The following is an 18,079-nucleotide window of genomic DNA, read 5'->3' on the forward strand; positions in this document are numbered from 1 at the left end:
AATCTTAAATCATTCTTAATAAAAAACAGCTTTATAATTAAGAGAAATATTTTTAAATAGTTTTCAGTATATGCAACCGTTTTAACTGCTGCAATACAAATTCTGGGAGTTGCCTATATGGACCTCCATAAATTTCAAAATTAAGAATTAAAATCGAGCAAATATTTGAAATTTTGATTTAATGTATAATGTTTATTTATATTGTCAATTATTAACAAATAGTTAAGTATATTTCTTGCAAAAGTTGTTGAATTTTCGAAAAACCACCGAAATTCATTAATAGTAATTTAGATTGTAAACTATTAATTTTTCATTAATTATTTATAAATCAGCTTGTATAATTAATTTGTACGTACTTTTCTATATGGCTTTACATTATCAAACCCATGAGGTTCATAAGAAATGGTCTTAAAGTTTAGGTGCGCTTTTTCATGTTGTAAGTTTGATATTTATTCGAAATCGTACACAAAACAATCGTGGTTGTTTTAGGCGCAATGGAAATATAGATTTTAAATAAATTCCCTTAATTAATTAATTCATTTAACAATATCAAACAAATCTTAAATCATTCTTAATAAAAAACAGCTTTATAATTAAGAGAAATATTTTTAAATAGTTTTCAGTATATGCAACCGTTTTAACTGCTGCAATACAAATTCTGGGAGTTGCCTATATGGACCTCCATAAATTTCAAAATTAAGAATTAAAATCGAGCAAATATTTGAAATTTTGATTTAATGTATAATGTTTATTTATATTGTCAATTATTAACAAATAGTTAAGTATATTTCTTGCAAAAGTTGTTGAATTTTCGAAAAACCACCGAAATTCATTAATAGTAATTTAGATTGTAAACTATTAATTTTTCATTAATTATTTATAAATCAGCTTGTATAATTAATTTGTACGTACTTTTCTATATGGCTTTACATTATCAAACCCATGAGGTTCATAAGAAATGGTCTTAAAGTTTAGGTGCGCTTTTTCATGTTGTAAGTTTGATATTTATTCGAAATCGTACACAAAACAATCGTGGTTGTTTTAGGCGCAATGGAAATATAGATTTTAAATAAATTCCCTTAATTAATTAATTCATTTAACAATATCAAACAAATCTTAAATCATTCTTAATAAAAAACAGCTTTATAATTAAGAGAAATATTTTTAAATAGTTTTCAGTATATGCAACCGTTTTAACTGCTGAAATACAAATTCTGGGAGTTGCCTATACGGAATAATAATCAATGGTTGACATACTTCTCTGGCATAACCCTAGACTAGAAAACCTTCAAAATTTAACGGTAAATCAATGGTAAATAATGACCTATGATATTATCCATAGATAATATATTATCTATGCTTATGATAATGACATAACCTTAGAAATACGAATAATTTGGAAATAAAAGGAAAATGGTCCTCAACAGCAATAGTGATAATTCACAAATTATTCTTGCAACGGGAGGTTACGATCATACAATAAAAATATGGCAAACACATACAGGTATTTGCCAGAGAACGATGCAACATGCAGAGTCCCAAGTGAATGCTTTAGAAATCACCCCCAATAAGCAGTTACTCGCAGCCACAGGATATCAGCGGATTCGTATGTACGACTTAACTTCAAATAACCCCAATCCTGTTATTAATTACGAGGGTTTGTCAAAGAATGTTACTAGTGTTGGCTTCCAAGAGGATTGTAAATGGATGTTTACTGGCGGAGAAGACTGCAGTGCTCGTATATGGGACTATAGGGCGAAAACACACAGAAACGCAGCAAAAATATTTCAAACATCAGCTCCTGTAACATCAGTTTGTCTTCATCCTAACCAAGTGGAACTGTTGGTGGCAGACCAAAGTGGTGTTTTACATTTGTGGGACTTAAGAACTGACCATAATGAACAATTTATACCAGACGGTGAAACGATGANTATTATACAATATCAATAATAAGTAAATGAAAGACAAAATACTAATTGTCAACTGTTTATTAAAAAAAAAAGAAGCTCAAATCTGACGCTTGTTGAGCTATAAAAATGAGCGCGAGCACAATTTATAACTTAAATAAACAAATAAATAGAATATTGCATTAATTAGGCATTTAAAAAGTAAATAATTAGCTCGACTGCACTACTACGAAAGTTTTAAACGATGTTTGTCAAGTATTATGGGAGTTGATGAGAATAAACATTCTGAAATAATTTACTTACAGTAAAAATAAACATTTCGGTTCGAACATAAATTAAACATATCATATAAATTCCTTTAAATAAATAAACATATTTATATTCTTAATACAACGATTTCAAATTCGTGTAGCTACATCAACTAAGTTGGCTGTGAATTTCATGCTTATTTCTGGTTGGTTGGTTGAGAGAATGGTCTTTCCAAGTGACGCCACTTATACGGAGACATCATTCTCGTAAATTTTTACAAATTTCGTATATTAAAAGGGCATAGACCCGAACAATTTTTGTCAAAATTCGTTCTTTAGAAGGTCCGTTATATTAGGTATGTATTATTTTAATCCGCTCTACAAAGATTTTTGTCGTTTATTGAAGCAAAGTTTTTACCCACGCCAAGGCGAAAAAGGACGAAAAAACGATAAATATAATTGTAAAAGGGCCCTAAATTCATTTAAATTAGCAAACGACAATGCTATAAGAATTATTTCGCGTATATTTGCAGAGATTAATGTAATAACTCATATTTTTGATAGATGGACCTCGTAATACGAACTCACATAACATTACACACATACCATTACTGCATTTTCATCTTTTCTAATTGTCTTGTAAAATAAACATTCAGTCATTCTTTTAATTGACAAAAGTAAGAGGTTGAATCTGACAAAAATAATAGTTTTGATGTAATTTGTCTCAAACTCACTTGTTTTACATAAAATAAACGTACTTCTAACAAACGAAGGTATTCTAACGCCAACTGTTAAAATAGCAATCAGTTTTTAAATGATACCTGTAAAACAATTGAGAGCATGTTCCAGAGGTATAATGATGAAAATTTATCATTAATTTTTGCCAACTATATTAATTTTTCGCGTTTTTACAGCAATTGGATAGAAATTTGTCTTTGTGGAGTCAAGATTTCTTTCAGACGAAACTAATATCCATATAAATCAACTAGAATGATACAGATTTCAATTTCCTTTCGTCCTTCAGGATTTAGGATCTTCTTGCATCTCTATTGAGGCTTCCACCCACCTTCAGCGCTTATATAAGGTAGGAATTTCAGCAATTTTAAAATTTTAATAAAAAATTATAAAATTGGCGTTTGCATTTTATTTTTACCATTTAATTGTTTATATAAAATGAAAGAAAGTAGTTGTACTTACACTTTAGCCGTCCTTTAAAATGCCCAATATTTTATTTGTGTCCGTCTTTGGGGTGGGAACGGCGAATTAGCGTTCTGGAATAAATTAAAGCAGTTTTATTAATTAAACGATTAATTGAACCAAGAAGAGAGAAAATGGCCTAATAATTATTTTATTACAACTAATAAGTACACTACTGTTTTAATACGATAATTTAAACAAAAGAAATCTATAAATAATAGCTTTCGTCTGTTTTAATTTCATTATCCTATTGGAATTTAACTTCAAGTGTTTTTCTAAATAGAGAAAAGCTTTACTTATTCAAATTTCAAAGTTTTGCGCCGACATTCGCAAAAGCTGGCTTTGAAAACAACAAGTATAGTGCTGGTCTCTCATTGGCCGGCTAATAATCCTCCTTTTAAGTGACGCTATTTTTACGAAAACTTTCTCAAAATTATCTCTGCAATTTTTGAAAATTTCTTCTAGTAAAAGTGTTAACGTTTAAAAAATTTTTATCACAACGCGTTCTTTTAATGGTCCACTACAGGAGGTATGTATTTTTTTATTTCGCCCCAAAAGGATTTTCGATATTTTTTAAGATAAATTTTCAACAATGTAACCCACGCCGTGATAAGTATTAAAATTAGTAAAAACAATTAATTGCGCATTAATTGCAAACTAAATTCATTATTTTTTGCAAAATAACGTTATTGCAAGGATTTTTTTCATATATTTGTCGGTGCTAAAATGAAAATTTAAAATTTTAATACGTCTGGACTTGTCCGTAATGCTTTCATGCTTTCAATACAAATACAACTAAATTGCAAATAATCAGTTGCACAAATTTTTTCTATATGTCGTATAAAACAGTGCTTCAGTCAACGTTTTACTAATTTAAAATCAGAATTTAGTATAATTGCTCGTTTTAACATTAATGAGAAGTACAAGTACTTTGGTTACGCTTTCTCTCAAATTCCCTTGTTTTGTAAAACAAAAGCACATACAAAGGATTATTGTTAACAAACGAATGTATTCTGATTTCAACTACTAAAACATTTTACAAAATAACTATTCTTTTGTTAGGTACCTATGAAACAATCGGAAACTTCCCATAAGAATAAAAATTCCAAATTTTCATAAATTTTTGACTTACTGTTTTACAAAATTGATTCATACGATATTTCCTGTATTTTTAGAGTAATAGGAATGAAAAATTTCTTCAACATAATACCAAAACGGATATAAATCAACTAGAACTTCAATTTCAAAAATTCTTTCAATGAAGAAGAATTAGGACATTCTTCTACCTCAGCTGAGACTTCCATTCACAATCGTTGCTTAAAAAGGTAGGAATTTCATTTTGCATAAAATAAAAGCACACGAAGAACCTGAAATGATGCGTTATTAATTTCCCTTGCTTGCAAACCTACTGATTCAATTTCTAAGATGCTTTCTATGTTTTTACAGTAATTGGACTGAAACTTGTACTTCCCTTAAGTCATGACAACATTTATGCAGTTCAACTAAGTGGATCCAATCGATAGGGACTTTAATGGAAAGCAATTGAGACATTCTGGTATTGAAGCCTCTGACTCCAACGAAAACAACACAGATTTTGGTTTGTAAAAATAATTTACCTACAAATTATATTAATTAANTCCTGAATTTCATAACTATTACTTGCTATTACTAATGCCACGAATTTAAAATAAATGCAGTGTGTTATTGTTTTGTAGAACACCGCAATGCTTTGTTACTGTTTTGTTTTGTAACACAACGCAGTGCCTACTGCTTTATTGTTTTACAACACAACGCAGTGCCTACTACATTATTCTAATCACAAAAACCGTTAAGAATTAAACAAAAATAAATATAGATAATTAGGGAACTACAGCAGGGAATTACAGGGAATATGCTGGCCGCGCACTCTATGCTAGAAGGGTAAAACCAGGAATCAAGGAATCATTTCAAACATTAATTTTAGCAAGCTAATTACTCCTTATGGAATCAAGATGCCTCTCTGGTCGTTAATGATGCACAGGGTGTTTGGAAAGATATTTAAAAAAATTCGTAAAATAAATAATAAAAAATCTACTTAAACAAAACAAAAGAGCCCCAAAAACAGTAGTTATAAGTTGATTATTTTCTTTTGTTCAACAAAAAACAATTGCTAAATTCTTATATATATGTATGACTTTCACAGGAAGATCAGCAATTGTTTTTAATCCCTTTATTATCATAATGCTTTTATATTAATCTGTATGCAAATTATTAATTAATGTTAATCGTTTTTTATCCATGTAGGTTGACAAGACCATCTAATAGTTACATTTTTCACGTGTTTCTTTAATTAAGAAGAAAGTGACCTTGAGATAGGTGTAATGCTCTTTTTTCTTATATTTCAGGTCTTTTTGGATTCGCTGATTGATAATGATGGAATGGTATGGTCAGTGGTTCTCTTACCAACCACCATCCAGTCTGGTATGACCTCCACCCTCTCCCACAAAGCTTGGAGAGGATGAATGTAATATTGCCTTTAATTTTTTGCTTATTTTCACTTTACCTTTTTATTTCTTTTGTTTCAGGACAATTCAAGTTTGTTAAGCGAGAGAAGAGGATTCAAAGGACGTTTGAGAAGTTGCGGATGGACGAAGCATCGTCAGCAGATAACGTGCGAGTCTCAAAACATCGGCAGTAGATATTCTATGGCGGTTCTGGACCAAAATTCCTTTCTGACGTCACATCTATCAGCGGTTGTCGGCCATCTTTAACAACTGTCATCGCCAGTCCCGGGTGCTTCCCCCTTCATCATTGGGTGCTCCGCTGCTGCCAAGTCTCCCGAGATGGCGTCATGTTTTTACTTCGTATTCAACGGCGGTAAGTTCGAACACATGACTTCCTGATTCTTAGCATTTTCTTTTGTTTCAGATTCTTTCGCGTTTTTTTTACGTGTGCGAATCGTTTAAGTGCTTTTCAATGATATTATTTTCGCGAAAAGTTGGTGACGTTCGCGGTCGGTAGTGAAGTGAAGTGTGTGTAAGTGATGGAATGGTAACGTCGATGGTTCCCCTTCTACCAGCCGCCCAGTTTTGTGTAGCTCCCACCCACCCCCGGTCGCTTATTCCTATGTAACCGTCACGGTGTCCATTCGACTTTCGCGTCACGAACGTAACGTAACGTAACGTAACGCAACCTTAACCTACCCACGATGTTAGTTTGGGTTAGGCTAAGGTTGAATGAGGTTACGTTAATTTCTTTTTCAAAATTTATAAAGCTACATGACGTGTAACAGCTTCGAGATCCGATTTGATGCTATCGTAAACGTTAGAGATATCGACCGAATGATGGTTACATACGAATGTGCTTCCCGGTCAGCTTGGAGAGGATGAGAACCTTGGACATCCGACGCTGGATAGACTAAGGTTTCGGTGAACCCTGCTTAAGGTCTAGCCGACGCCTCAAAGTAAGTCACTAACGAATATTGTTTCAAATAGACCTGAGTGACGAGTTTTTATATTTCCATTTGTATTTCTGTTTTTGATTTGGGGCTATATTGATTTTTGTGCCCAATAAGGTGAGTTACAAACGGTAACTTAGTGCATTATTGGGCTCCCCTGGTCGTCCATTATTATCCAATTTTGTCGCTCCACGTGTTAGGGACCGACGTATGCAGGTGCTGCGCCTGTAACGTCAACCTTTGATTCTCATTTTGGTTTTTATGATTGTTTATTAGATGATGGTTTAGGTCTTTTATATCATACTACATATATCTATATCTGGTGTTGTCGTTTTTTGATGAACTAATGATGGAGAACTGGGTTTTTGTCCACGCTGTCCTTTGGGCCTTGTAGTCCACATACATACATACACATACACCATGTACTTACACACACTTTTAAATGTTTATTTTATATTTATATGTATGTTTGCTTGTCACTCGTTGGGTCTATTTGATATTTTTTTCAGCTAGTGCACCAATACGGCAGTGTAGTGAGGACACCGTTGCTGATGCGTTTAGTGTTAGCGTTAAGGTATAGTGTGTCATACCTTCTTCTGGCATAACAGTGGCGGTTCGTGAATCGGTTTAGGGTTGGCGCCAAGTTTAATCATAAAAGTAGTTATTTTTGAAATAGGTTTTTCTTTATCTTTAAATTACAATAAAATAGTCAATGTAGAAATTTTGATAAATATTTAAAATTTTCTTTTTATTTAAATCAAGTCAGTTTTTAAATTTGCCATTGCTTNTTTGCAACACAACGCAGTGCCTACTGCTTTATTGTTTTGCAACACAACGCAGTGCCTACTGCTTTATTGTTTTGCAACACAACGCAGTGCCTACTGCTTTATTGTTTTGCAACACAACGCAGTGCCTACTGCTTTATTGTTTTGCAACACAACGCAGTGCCTACTGCTTTATTGTTTTGCAACACAACGCAGTGCCTACTGCTTTATTGTTTTGCAACACAACGCAGTGCCTACTGCTTTATTGTTTTGCAACACAACGCAGTGCCTACTGCTTTATTGTTTTGCAACACAACGCAGTGCCTACTGCTTTATTGTTTTGCAACACAACGCAGTGCCTACTGCTTTATTGTTTTGCAACACAACGCAGTGCCTACTGCTTTATTGTTTTGCAACACAACGCAGTGCCTACTGCTTTATTGTTTTGCAACACAACGCAGTGCCTACTGCTTTATTGTTTTGCAACACAACGCAGTGCCTACTGCTTTATTGTTTTGCAACACAACGCAGTGCCTACTGCTTTATTGTTTTGCAACACAACGCAGTGCCTACTGCTTTATTGTTTTGCAACACAACGCAGTGCCTACTGCTTTATTGTTTTGCAACACAACGCAGTGCCTACTGCTTTATTGTTTTGCAACACAACGCAGTGCCTACTGCTTTATTGTTTTGCAACACAACGCAGTGCCTACTGCTTTATTGTTTTGCAACACAACGCAGTGCCTACTGCTTTATTGTTTTGCAACACAACGCAGTGCCTACTGCTTTATTGTTTTGCAACACAACGCAGTGCCTACTGCTTTATTGTTTTGCAACACAACGCAGTGCCTACTGCTTTATTGTTTTGCAACACAACGCAGTGCCTACTGCTTTATTGTTTTGCAACACAACGCAGTGCCTACTGCTTTATTGTTTTGCAACACAACGCAGTGCCTACTGCTTTATTGTTTTGCAACACAACGCAGTGCCTACTGCTTTATTGTTTTGCAACACAACGCAGTGCCTACTGCTTTATTGTTTTGCAACACAACGCAGTGCCTACTGCTTTATTGTTTTGCAACACAACGCAGTGCCTACTGCTTTATTGTTTTGCAACACAACGCAGTGCCTACTGCTTTATTGTTTTGCAACACAACGCAGTGCCTACTGCTTTATTGTTTTGCAACACAACGCAGTGCCTACTGCTTTATTGTTTTGCAACACAACGCAGTGCCTACTGCTTTATTGTTTTGCAACACAACGCAGTGCCTACTGCTTTATTGTTTTGCAACACAACGCAGTGCCTACTGCTTTATTGTTTTGCAACACAACGCAGTGCCTACTGCTTTATTGTTTTGTAACACAATGCAGTGCCTACTGCTTTATTGTTTTACAACACAACGCAGTGCCTACTACATTATTGTTTTGCAACACAACGCATTATTGTTTGTGTGACAAATGAAAATGGTATTACATCGGTGTTTTTTGTTTTCAAAACAATATAAAATCAAGTTGCACTATCTTTGAAACACACACTCATTTACACTCAATGATTAAACCAATCAATCAAGTAATGAAGTAAGTACAGTACCATCACCCACCCACAAGTGGGTTAACAATAAATTATACCTTTATCTTTTACTAATCTGTCTTCTTTTTCTTTTCAGCATGAACTGTAAGTACAACTGTTTATATCCAACCAAATTCTTAGACGATGATACTAACACTCTTGCCGATTTTCTTTTTCAGGTTTTTTTTCTTGGACCATTGTCCTTGTTGTCTGTTTTTCCATTAACTTTTTCTCTTCTCTCTTGAGAAGAGAAACCATACAATTTACACACTCAAACATAATCACACAGATCGTTAAGGTCGACATCGAACTTTTTCATGTTATTTGGCGGGCTTGTTGTTTGATCGAATTAATAAAATTCTCCATCCACATTAAAAATTTTCAACAGTATTGTCGTGGTTCTGTTGTCCCATATCTCGATTCGTTACAGGTTGGTTGTATGTTTGGACAACAGTCCCCCCGATTGTATATTAACAATGGCTTCAAGGGTACTTACATTCTGCGACATGTAATCGTAATCTACGTCCTACATTTAATCAACGATTACCGCGTATTTTACATAGCATGGAAACCTAAACCGACTATCCTTAGTCTGTTAGTGGGTTTCTCTTTTCATGGGGGGCGCGTAATCCTCAATATGGAACTGCGGGATGGGGGGAGGTATCAAGTAAATGGTGGGTTGGGGATTGGGGGGGTGATTTCGCTGGATTTTCAAGGATCAGCAACATGTAAAGCAGATTGAACATTTCACTTTTTAGACTGTTTTAGTTTTTCTGATTGCAAATTGGGGATGTTTTGGCCGAAGCATCAATGTGTTCTGGAAAAGTCTCAATCAATTACCGGTTTCCAAGATTAATGAGACTATTCGGTTCTTTGATAATTAGGATTTTGCGCTTCGAAGATGTTGAGGACCGCAGAGCAGTCCAGGAATATGCGAGGGTGGTGGAGGGCCTCAACCAACGCGGGCTAACAACTTAAACACATGTACGAATAAAATATTTTACGATGTTTAGAATTTTCCCTTTTCTAGCGTTTACTTTTCAGGGTTTCAGCATAGTTATCAAGAAATAAAAATGTTGGGTGCGGAAGAGGTTTTCAAGAATTGAAGCTGAAGATCATTGGCAGTCCCAATTTATTTACACTGGATTGTAAGTAAACATGTGTAGATTTCCACAATGAAAAGTTGAAATCTTCTTTTAATGTTGGCAACGACTGTACCAATTGTACGGTTGGTTCTATATGTGAGAACAAAAATAAACCCAAGTATTGGAAGTCTTTTTATTAAAATACACATGTGTCTATATGTTACATTGCACGTAAAAAATTTGGAATATACGTATTTGAGTGGTCATAGAAACTGATAAAAATAGGGTATGTGGTAAAAATTATGTAAAGCTGCCTTGACCAGAAGGATGTGTAAAAGTTAACAAGTCCAGTCGAAACAATTGCTCAACTAATACCATAACAGCGTTCAAAGTTTCTTCTCCAGTGTCTATAATTTGATCGGGTGGTAGAAGAAAACCATATTGTCCTTGGTCCCTCAGTTCGAAACCGTAAGTCAATCTTGTCCCATGCGTTGCTTTCACCCAATCGAGACTGCCACCGGTTGCAACGTCTAAAATATTCGGTTGTATATATTGTGGCGAGCGCGAGCGTGTTTGTGTGCGATCGGGCACACGTGTGCGTGAACGGCTTATCGATTCGCCGACTAGCCGCGGGCGCCATTCTTCATGTGCGCCGTATTTGTAAACGTGTGTGTCGTACCTGCGTTCTGGGAAAGCAGGTAAACAGTTCAAATAAAAAAAAACTTTTCCGGACGGTTCGAGAAGGTTCTCGAAAGGAAGCAAAAGAGTATTTAAACATTACAATATGTATGTCTACGTGATTTACCGGAAAGTAACCAAAATTTTGGGTGGTTTTAGTTAGATGAGCCGGAGATTCCTTTGTTAAACTATTCTTATAATACCCTTATTTCAAGAGAGGTCTTTTGTTAATTACGTATTTCTCATAATTAATTAAGAACTGTTTTTGATAGAAAATATCTACTTACAAATTATTTCAGCTATATTTCCAACAAAATATTCAGTACCATTGTAAGCTTCTAGTTCGTCTGCAGCCATTCTAGCAATCGCGTACTAAAAACATTTTTAGACTTGATTAATATGTCCGAGGTCAAATTGTTTTCAAATTCATCAAACGTTTTGGAAATGTCTAATCAATTTTACGTTACCTGTTCGTAATAATTATCAACTGGGTCGGTGGTGTGACCGTACGGGAAAAGAACTAGTTGACCGAAAGAATGGAAGCAAATGTAGAGATCTAAACTGTCTGATACTTGCTCTACTAAAGCTTTCATAGCCCTTGTTTCGGGAGCACTGAAGGGTTCGGGACCCGCATAGGCCACACTACATGGACTTTCTCCATCCGCTTCTATCCACATGTAATCAAAATTTCTATTCAAATCGGTTCCAATACCATTTCCACCCGTAAAATAACTACAGTTACTACCGTTAACCACTTGCAGGTTTTTTCTATGCAATCTATCCTAAAGGAATCACATACTTTTGTTTAGTTATTTGAACAACACTAGAAGCAATACGAGTTATAACAAAATCAATGCAATGTATGACAGTGCAATGCTTTTACAACACAACACAGTTTATTGTTGGTTTATTGTGTTACAATACAACACTTTATCATCCCAATGTATTATTACTTTATTGTTTTGGAACACAACGCAATGTTTTGTTACCAACTGTTTTGTTTTGTAACGCAACGCAGTGCCTTGTTGGTTTATTTTTTTGCAACACAACGCAGTGCGGTATTCTGCAATATAAAGCAGTGCGTTATTGTTTTGCAGCTCACTCAAATGCATTCTTACTGTATCACTTTGCAACACAACGCCGTGTGGCATTGCCTTATTGTTTTTTACAATACGACGCAATGCATTTCTCTACTGTTTTTTTGCAATACAACTCAATACTCTGTTTCTTGTAATTGTTTCGTTTTGTAACACAACGCAGTGCATTATTGTTTTGCAGCACACCGCAATGCTTTGTTACTGTTTTGTTTCGCAACACAACGCAGTGCACTATTGTTTTATTGATTTGCAACACAACGCATAATTTTTCGTGTTACAAATGAAAGTCGTATTACGTTGTTGTCGTTTGTTTCGAAAAGCTATAAAATCAGGTTGCACTAACTTCGTGGAACGTTCTGTTATAACCATCTGGGTTGAGTGAGGGTACGAAGTACCATATCATACTTTCGGCGACGTTTCGGACTCTTTCGAGGCCACTAGTTAAAAATGCATTCAAAATGTAAGTCACTGTAGCAGGCGCTATCCATTCTCTTGCATGAATACCTAAGATATTTTAATTTCAGCCTTTCTGTCCAATTAAACAAATTAATAATTGATTGTAAGCGGATATAAACAATGTAGACACTTACCACCTTCGACGATAGCGACTCTTGTAGCGTTTGGATTTAATACTAACTTCACCCCCACAATGTCAACCCCGTAGTGCGATTTACCCAAAACCACTTTGGTCACCTTTTCCGGGTATGTCTGTGTAAGGGACTCCAACCATCCAACAATCTGTTAATAAGATAAGAAGAATATAATAAGTAGTAATTCATCATCATCGTAAAATTTTTATTATTCATCTCGTCGTAATTATAAAGGATCTATTGTTATTTGTTACTAAATATTGTCGCATTAGTTTTCGTTCAAGTACATACAATAAGCAGTCGAAATTGATCTTTACTTGTTCGTATGTATGATACGATGTCCAATTGAATTCACCTCCAAGTCGGTTGGAGTAGGATGCTTCAGAATATTTCTCAATTAATCTATAAACAATTACATTTAGTTATATTAGTTAAAGCGTCTAAAGTTTTTAAATTGTTTTTGCGATTGAAATTGTTTTTGGCTTACTCTGCGACATTACTGATGAAGACCTCTTGTTGAATTCTGTAGGAACTTAAAGAGTCGGTGAATTCGTCCTGATCCTCCGGAGGTACCATTACATCGATCGACTTATCTGCGACATTCTCATTCCACACGTCCAACTAAAAAAAATGAAAACGAAATCGAAATAAAAATTGATGAAGGCGTAAAAGGACTTACGACTTATTGAGTCGCAACTTAATCCAACCTAACCAATATTCACTTCGTTGGTGTTGTCCTTAGCTACCGTAACGTAACCTTGTTTTCCCAACCAATCTGACGAAAGCATTAACTTTAATTAAGTTAAGATTGTAATTTTAGAGCACGTAAAGACAACACGAACGAAGTATTATGACGTACAGGTGTTTTTGACTTACATTTGGTATCAGTTTGTGAATTTTAGAAAACCTGTTCACTTTGCCTGGGGAATCTAGATACACCCTGTAAACTTTGTAATTGTCGTAAGTAACGTAAGCGCGAGATGAACAAATAACTACAAAATTAATTATTACGAGGTGTAAAAAAGACGTCATTTTAAATATGTTCTTTCGCAGCTACGGTCGAGCTACACTGGTAGACGGACCCGACACTCTACATTTAAGGCACATTTGTACTTATTTATTTCTTTTTCACCTGTCAACGTAGTAATTGATAATGATAACGTTAAAAGCGCGTGGGCAATAAAAAAATTATTTTTTTTGATGGTATTAGTTATATTTGTAATAACAGTCCTATCAAAAATTGTGTACAATTTTTATGTTTTCGTTTTAATAATATGTTTTCTATAGCCTTTAATAGAAATGATTCAAACTGTAGGTTATATATACAAGCTATGTCCTGCCTGAAGGTACATTCTAAGTATTGGTGAATGAATTTTTGAAATAGGAAGAGTTTCGGAAACGTGTATCCTTTACGTCTTTATAAAATTACTGCACATAAGTTTTCAAAGTACTTAGATCTCTTATCGTAAAACGAATTTTATTGATGGTTTTATAAGTCTTTTGTGAGATTTTTCTAAAACAATAATTTAATAAAATAGACATGATAAAAGAAAAAGTGTCTGATAGTTGAAGATAAATTAGGGTTAATTAATAAAGAATTAATTAACGTCGTTACACGTGAATTATTGTATTTATTGTATTATCTATATACATACATAACGGAAAATAAAATTATAATTTTATGTACAACACAATACTTATAATAATAGAAAGAAATAGAAGTAGGTTTGGCTTGAAGTGTTGTTGTAGACGAACTTATTGGTCTAGTAGTAGACCAAGAGTTTAATCTTTCTCAAATTTTCTTCAGCTGTATCGATTATTTGATCGATAAAAATCCATTACTTCTAACTTCGTAAGTGTACACAAGTCTAGTCCCAAACGTACCTTTCACCCAGTCGCCACTACCCCCCGGCGAAATATCTGAAAATAAATAAATTTAATTTTATTCAGCTGTATCGATTATTTGATCGGGGGGTAATAAAAATCCATAAGTTCCAGTATCTCTAACTTCGTAAGTGTACACAAGTCTAGTCCCAAACGTACCTTTCACCCAGTCGTCACTACCCCCCGTCGAAATATCTGAAAATAAATAAATTTAATTTTACGAAAACAACGCTAAAATCGGTATCGCTTAATATATAAATCGTTTACTTACAAATTGCTTCAGCGCTGTTTCCCACAATGTATTTCCTTCCAGAATTGGATTCTATAGCGTCCGCTGCCATTCTTCCAATTGTGTACTAAAATATTGATTGNCCGCAATGCTTTGTTACTGTTTTGTTTTGTAACACAACGCAGTGCCTACTGTTTTATTGTTTTAAAACACAAAGTATTATTGTTCGAGTGACAGATGAAAATGTTTTTTGTTTTAATCTTTTAATGTTCAGTTGTTTTTAATATCGGAAGCAACAGTACCAATTGTACGGTTGGCTCCATACGTAAGAACAAAAATAAACCCAAGTATTGGAAGTCTTTTTATTAAAATACACATGTGTCTATATGTTACATTGCACGTAAAAAATTTGGAATATACGTATTTGAGTGGTCGATTGGATTACTTATAAAAATTTAATAATAAAAACTGATAAAAATAGGGTGTGTGGTAAAAATTGGGTAAAGCTGCCTTGACCAGAAGGACGCGTAAAAGTTAACAGGTCGAGTCGAAACAATTGCTCAACTAATACCACAACAGCGTTCAAAGTTTCTTCTCCAGTGTCTATTATTTGATCGGGTGGTAGAAGAAAACCATATTGTCCTTGGTCCCTTAATTCCAAACCGTAGGTCAGTCTTGTTCCATACGTTCCTTTTACCCAATCGAGACTGCTACCAGTTGAAACGTCTAAAATATTCCTTGCATATCAGTATTTTTGTTTTACTTTTATTTCACGAGAGACTTTTGATAATCACGTACTTTTCATAATTAATTAAAAATGCTTTTGATCGAAAACAACTACTTACAAATTGCTTCAGCTATATTTCCAACAACATATTTAGTACCATTGTAAGCTTCAAGTTCGTCTGCAGCCATTCTAGCAATCGCATACTAAAAACATTTTTAGACTTGATTAATATGTCCGAGGTCCATTGTTTTCAAATTCATCAAACGTTTTAGAAATGTCTAATCAATTTTACGTTACCTGTTCGTAATAATTATCAATTGGGTCGGTGGTGTGACCGTAGGGAAAAAGAACTAGTTGAGAGAAAGAATGAAAGCAAATGTAAAGGTCTAAACTGTCTGATACTTGCTCTACTAAAGCTTTCATGGCCCTTGTTTCGGGGGCACTGAAGGGTTCTGGCCCTGCATAGGAAGAACTACAGGGACGCGAACTAGCTCCACCCGCTTCCATCCACGTGTAATTAAAATTTCTGTTCAAATCGGTTCCAATACCATTTCCACCCACGAAATAACTACAGTTAGTACCGTTAACCACTTGCACGTTTTTTCTATGCAATCTATCCTAAAGAAATCATATACTTTTGTTTAGTTATTTGAACAACACTGGGAACTACATGAGTTGTAACAAAATCAGTGCAACGTATGACAGTGCAATGCATTTACAACACAACACAGTATATTGTTGCTTTATTGCGTCACAATACAATACTTTATTGTGTTGCAATACATCCCAGAGTATTATTGCTTCATTGTTTTGGAACACAACGCAATGCTTTGCTACCTACTGTTTTGTTTTGTAACGCAACGCAGTGCGTTGTTGGTTAATTTTTTTGCAGCACATAGCAATACATTGTTATTGTTTTGTTTTGCAACGCAACGCAGTGCGATATTGCTTTATTGGTTTTCTGCAATATAACGCAATGGTTTGTTTCTTTGCTACTGTATCGTTTTCTAAAACAATCCAGTGGGTTACTGTTTTGCAGTTTGCTATTGTTTTGTTTTGCAACACAACGCAGTGGGGTATTGCCTTATTGTTTCTTGCAGTACAACTCAATACCCTGTTTCTTTGTTATTCTATCGTTTTGTAACACACCGCAATGCTTTGTTACTGTTCTGTTTTGCAACACAACGCATAATGTTTCGTGTGACAAATAAAAGTCGTATTACGTTGTTGTCGTTTGTTTCGAAAAGCTATAAAATCAGGTTGCACTAACTTCGTGGAACGTTCTGTTATAACCATCTGGGTTGATTGAGGGTACGAAGTACCATATCATACTTTCGGCGGCGTTTCGAACTCTTCTGAGGCTACTAGTTAAGAAAGAATTCAAAATGTAAGTCACTGTAGCAGGCGATATCCATTCTCTTGCATGAATACCTAAGACATTTTAATTTCAGCCTTTCTGTCCAATTAAACAAATTAATAATTGATCGCAAACGGATATAAACAATGTAGACACTTACCACCTTCGATGATAGCGACTCTTGTAGCGTTTGGATTTAATACCAATTTCGCCCCCACAATGTCAACCCCGTAGTGTGATTTACCCAAAACCACTGTGGTCACATTATCCGGGTATGTCTGTGCAAGGGACTCTAACCATCCAACAATCTGTTAATAAGATAAGTGGTAATTCACCATTATTCTGCGTTAACTTAAAAAAGAGTGCGGTACGATTGGCTACAAATATTTTCGTGAAATTTTTGTTATTTATCTAGTCGTAATTATGAAGGATCTATTGTTATTTGTTACTAAATATTGTCGTATTAGTTTTCGTTCAAGTACATACAATAAGCAGTCGAAATTGATCCTTACTTGTTCGTACGTTTGATACGTTGTCCAATTGAATTCACCTCCAAGTCGGTTGGAGTAGGATGCTTCAGAGTATTTGTCAATTAATCTATAAACAATTACATTTAGTTATATTGGAAGACTATAAATAAAAGCTTCTAAAGTTTTTAAATTGTTTTTGGATTGAAATTGTTTTTTGGCTCACTCTGCGACATTACTGATGAAGACCTCTTGCTGAATTTTGTAGGAACTTAAAGAGTCGGTGAATTCGTATTGATCCTCCGGAGGTACCATCACATCGATCGACTTATCTGCCACATTTTCATTCCACACGTCCAACTAAAAAAATTGAAAACGAAATCGAAATAAAAATTAATGAAGGCGTAAAAGGGCTTACGACTTATTGAGTCGCAACTTAATCTAACCTAACTAATATTCACTTCGTTGGTGTTGTCTTTAGCTACCGTAACGTAACCTTTTTTTCCCAACCAATCTGATGAAAGCATTACCTTCAATTAAGTTAAGATTACAATTTTAGAGCAGGTAAAGACAACATGAACGAAGTATTATGGCGTACAGTGTTTTTGGCTTACTTTTGGTATTAGTTCGTGAATTTTAGAAAAACTGTTCACTTTGCCTGGGGAATCTAGGTACACCCTGTAAACTTTGTAATTGTCGTAAGTAACGTAAGCGTGAGAACAAAGAATTACAATATTAATTATTACGAGGTATAAAAAAGACGTCATTTTAAATATGTTCTTTCGCAGCTAATGTTGGGCTGCACTGTATGGGGGACCCCACAGTCTACATTTAAGACACATT

General features: G+C 34.6%; 3 protein-coding genes across 3 annotated transcripts; 1 reads left to right on the forward strand and 2 right to left on the reverse strand.

Annotated features, from left to right (window-relative positions):
- Nucleotides 1–1,324: 1,324 nt before the first annotated feature.
- Nucleotides 1,325–1,950, forward strand: LOC112904011 (target of rapamycin complex subunit lst8-like). The gene has a single exon (XM_025973041.1). It carries the CDS (start codon nucleotides 1,414–1,416, stop codon nucleotides 1,948–1,950), a length of 537 nt encoding a protein of 178 aa, XP_025828826.1. The 5' UTR covers nucleotides 1,325–1,413.
- Nucleotides 1,951–10,478: 8,528 nt separating this feature from the next.
- LOC108737161 (carboxypeptidase B-like) lies at nucleotides 10,479–13,667 on the reverse strand. The gene is made up of 8 exons (XM_018469862.1): nucleotides 13,449–13,667; nucleotides 13,060–13,193; nucleotides 12,890–12,974; nucleotides 12,573–12,720; nucleotides 12,326–12,486; nucleotides 11,353–11,667; nucleotides 11,173–11,257; nucleotides 10,479–10,737 (listed from the first exon to the last, which is right to left on the reverse strand). Exons 1-8 carry the CDS (start codon nucleotides 13,602–13,604, stop codon nucleotides 10,508–10,510), a joined length of 1,314 nt encoding a protein of 437 aa, XP_018325364.1. The 5' UTR covers nucleotides 13,605–13,667; the 3' UTR covers nucleotides 10,479–10,507.
- An 847-nt stretch (nucleotides 13,668–14,514) lies between these two features.
- LOC108737160 (carboxypeptidase B-like) lies at nucleotides 14,515–18,076 on the reverse strand. The gene is made up of 10 exons (XM_025973042.1): nucleotides 17,851–18,076; nucleotides 17,463–17,596; nucleotides 17,282–17,366; nucleotides 16,930–17,077; nucleotides 16,683–16,843; nucleotides 15,710–16,030; nucleotides 15,531–15,615; nucleotides 15,137–15,411; nucleotides 14,728–14,812; nucleotides 14,515–14,651 (listed from the first exon to the last, which is right to left on the reverse strand). Exons 1-10 carry the CDS (start codon nucleotides 18,001–18,003, stop codon nucleotides 14,515–14,517), a joined length of 1,584 nt encoding a protein of 527 aa, XP_025828827.1. The 5' UTR covers nucleotides 18,004–18,076.
- Nucleotides 18,077–18,079: the final 3 nt, after the last annotated feature.

The sequence above is a fragment of the Agrilus planipennis genome, unplaced genomic scaffold, assembly GCF_000699045.2.
Source record: "Agrilus planipennis isolate EAB-ADULT unplaced genomic scaffold, Apla_2.0 scaffold104, whole genome shotgun sequence".
Taxonomy (NCBI): Eukaryota; Metazoa; Arthropoda; class Insecta; order Coleoptera; family Buprestidae; genus Agrilus; species Agrilus planipennis.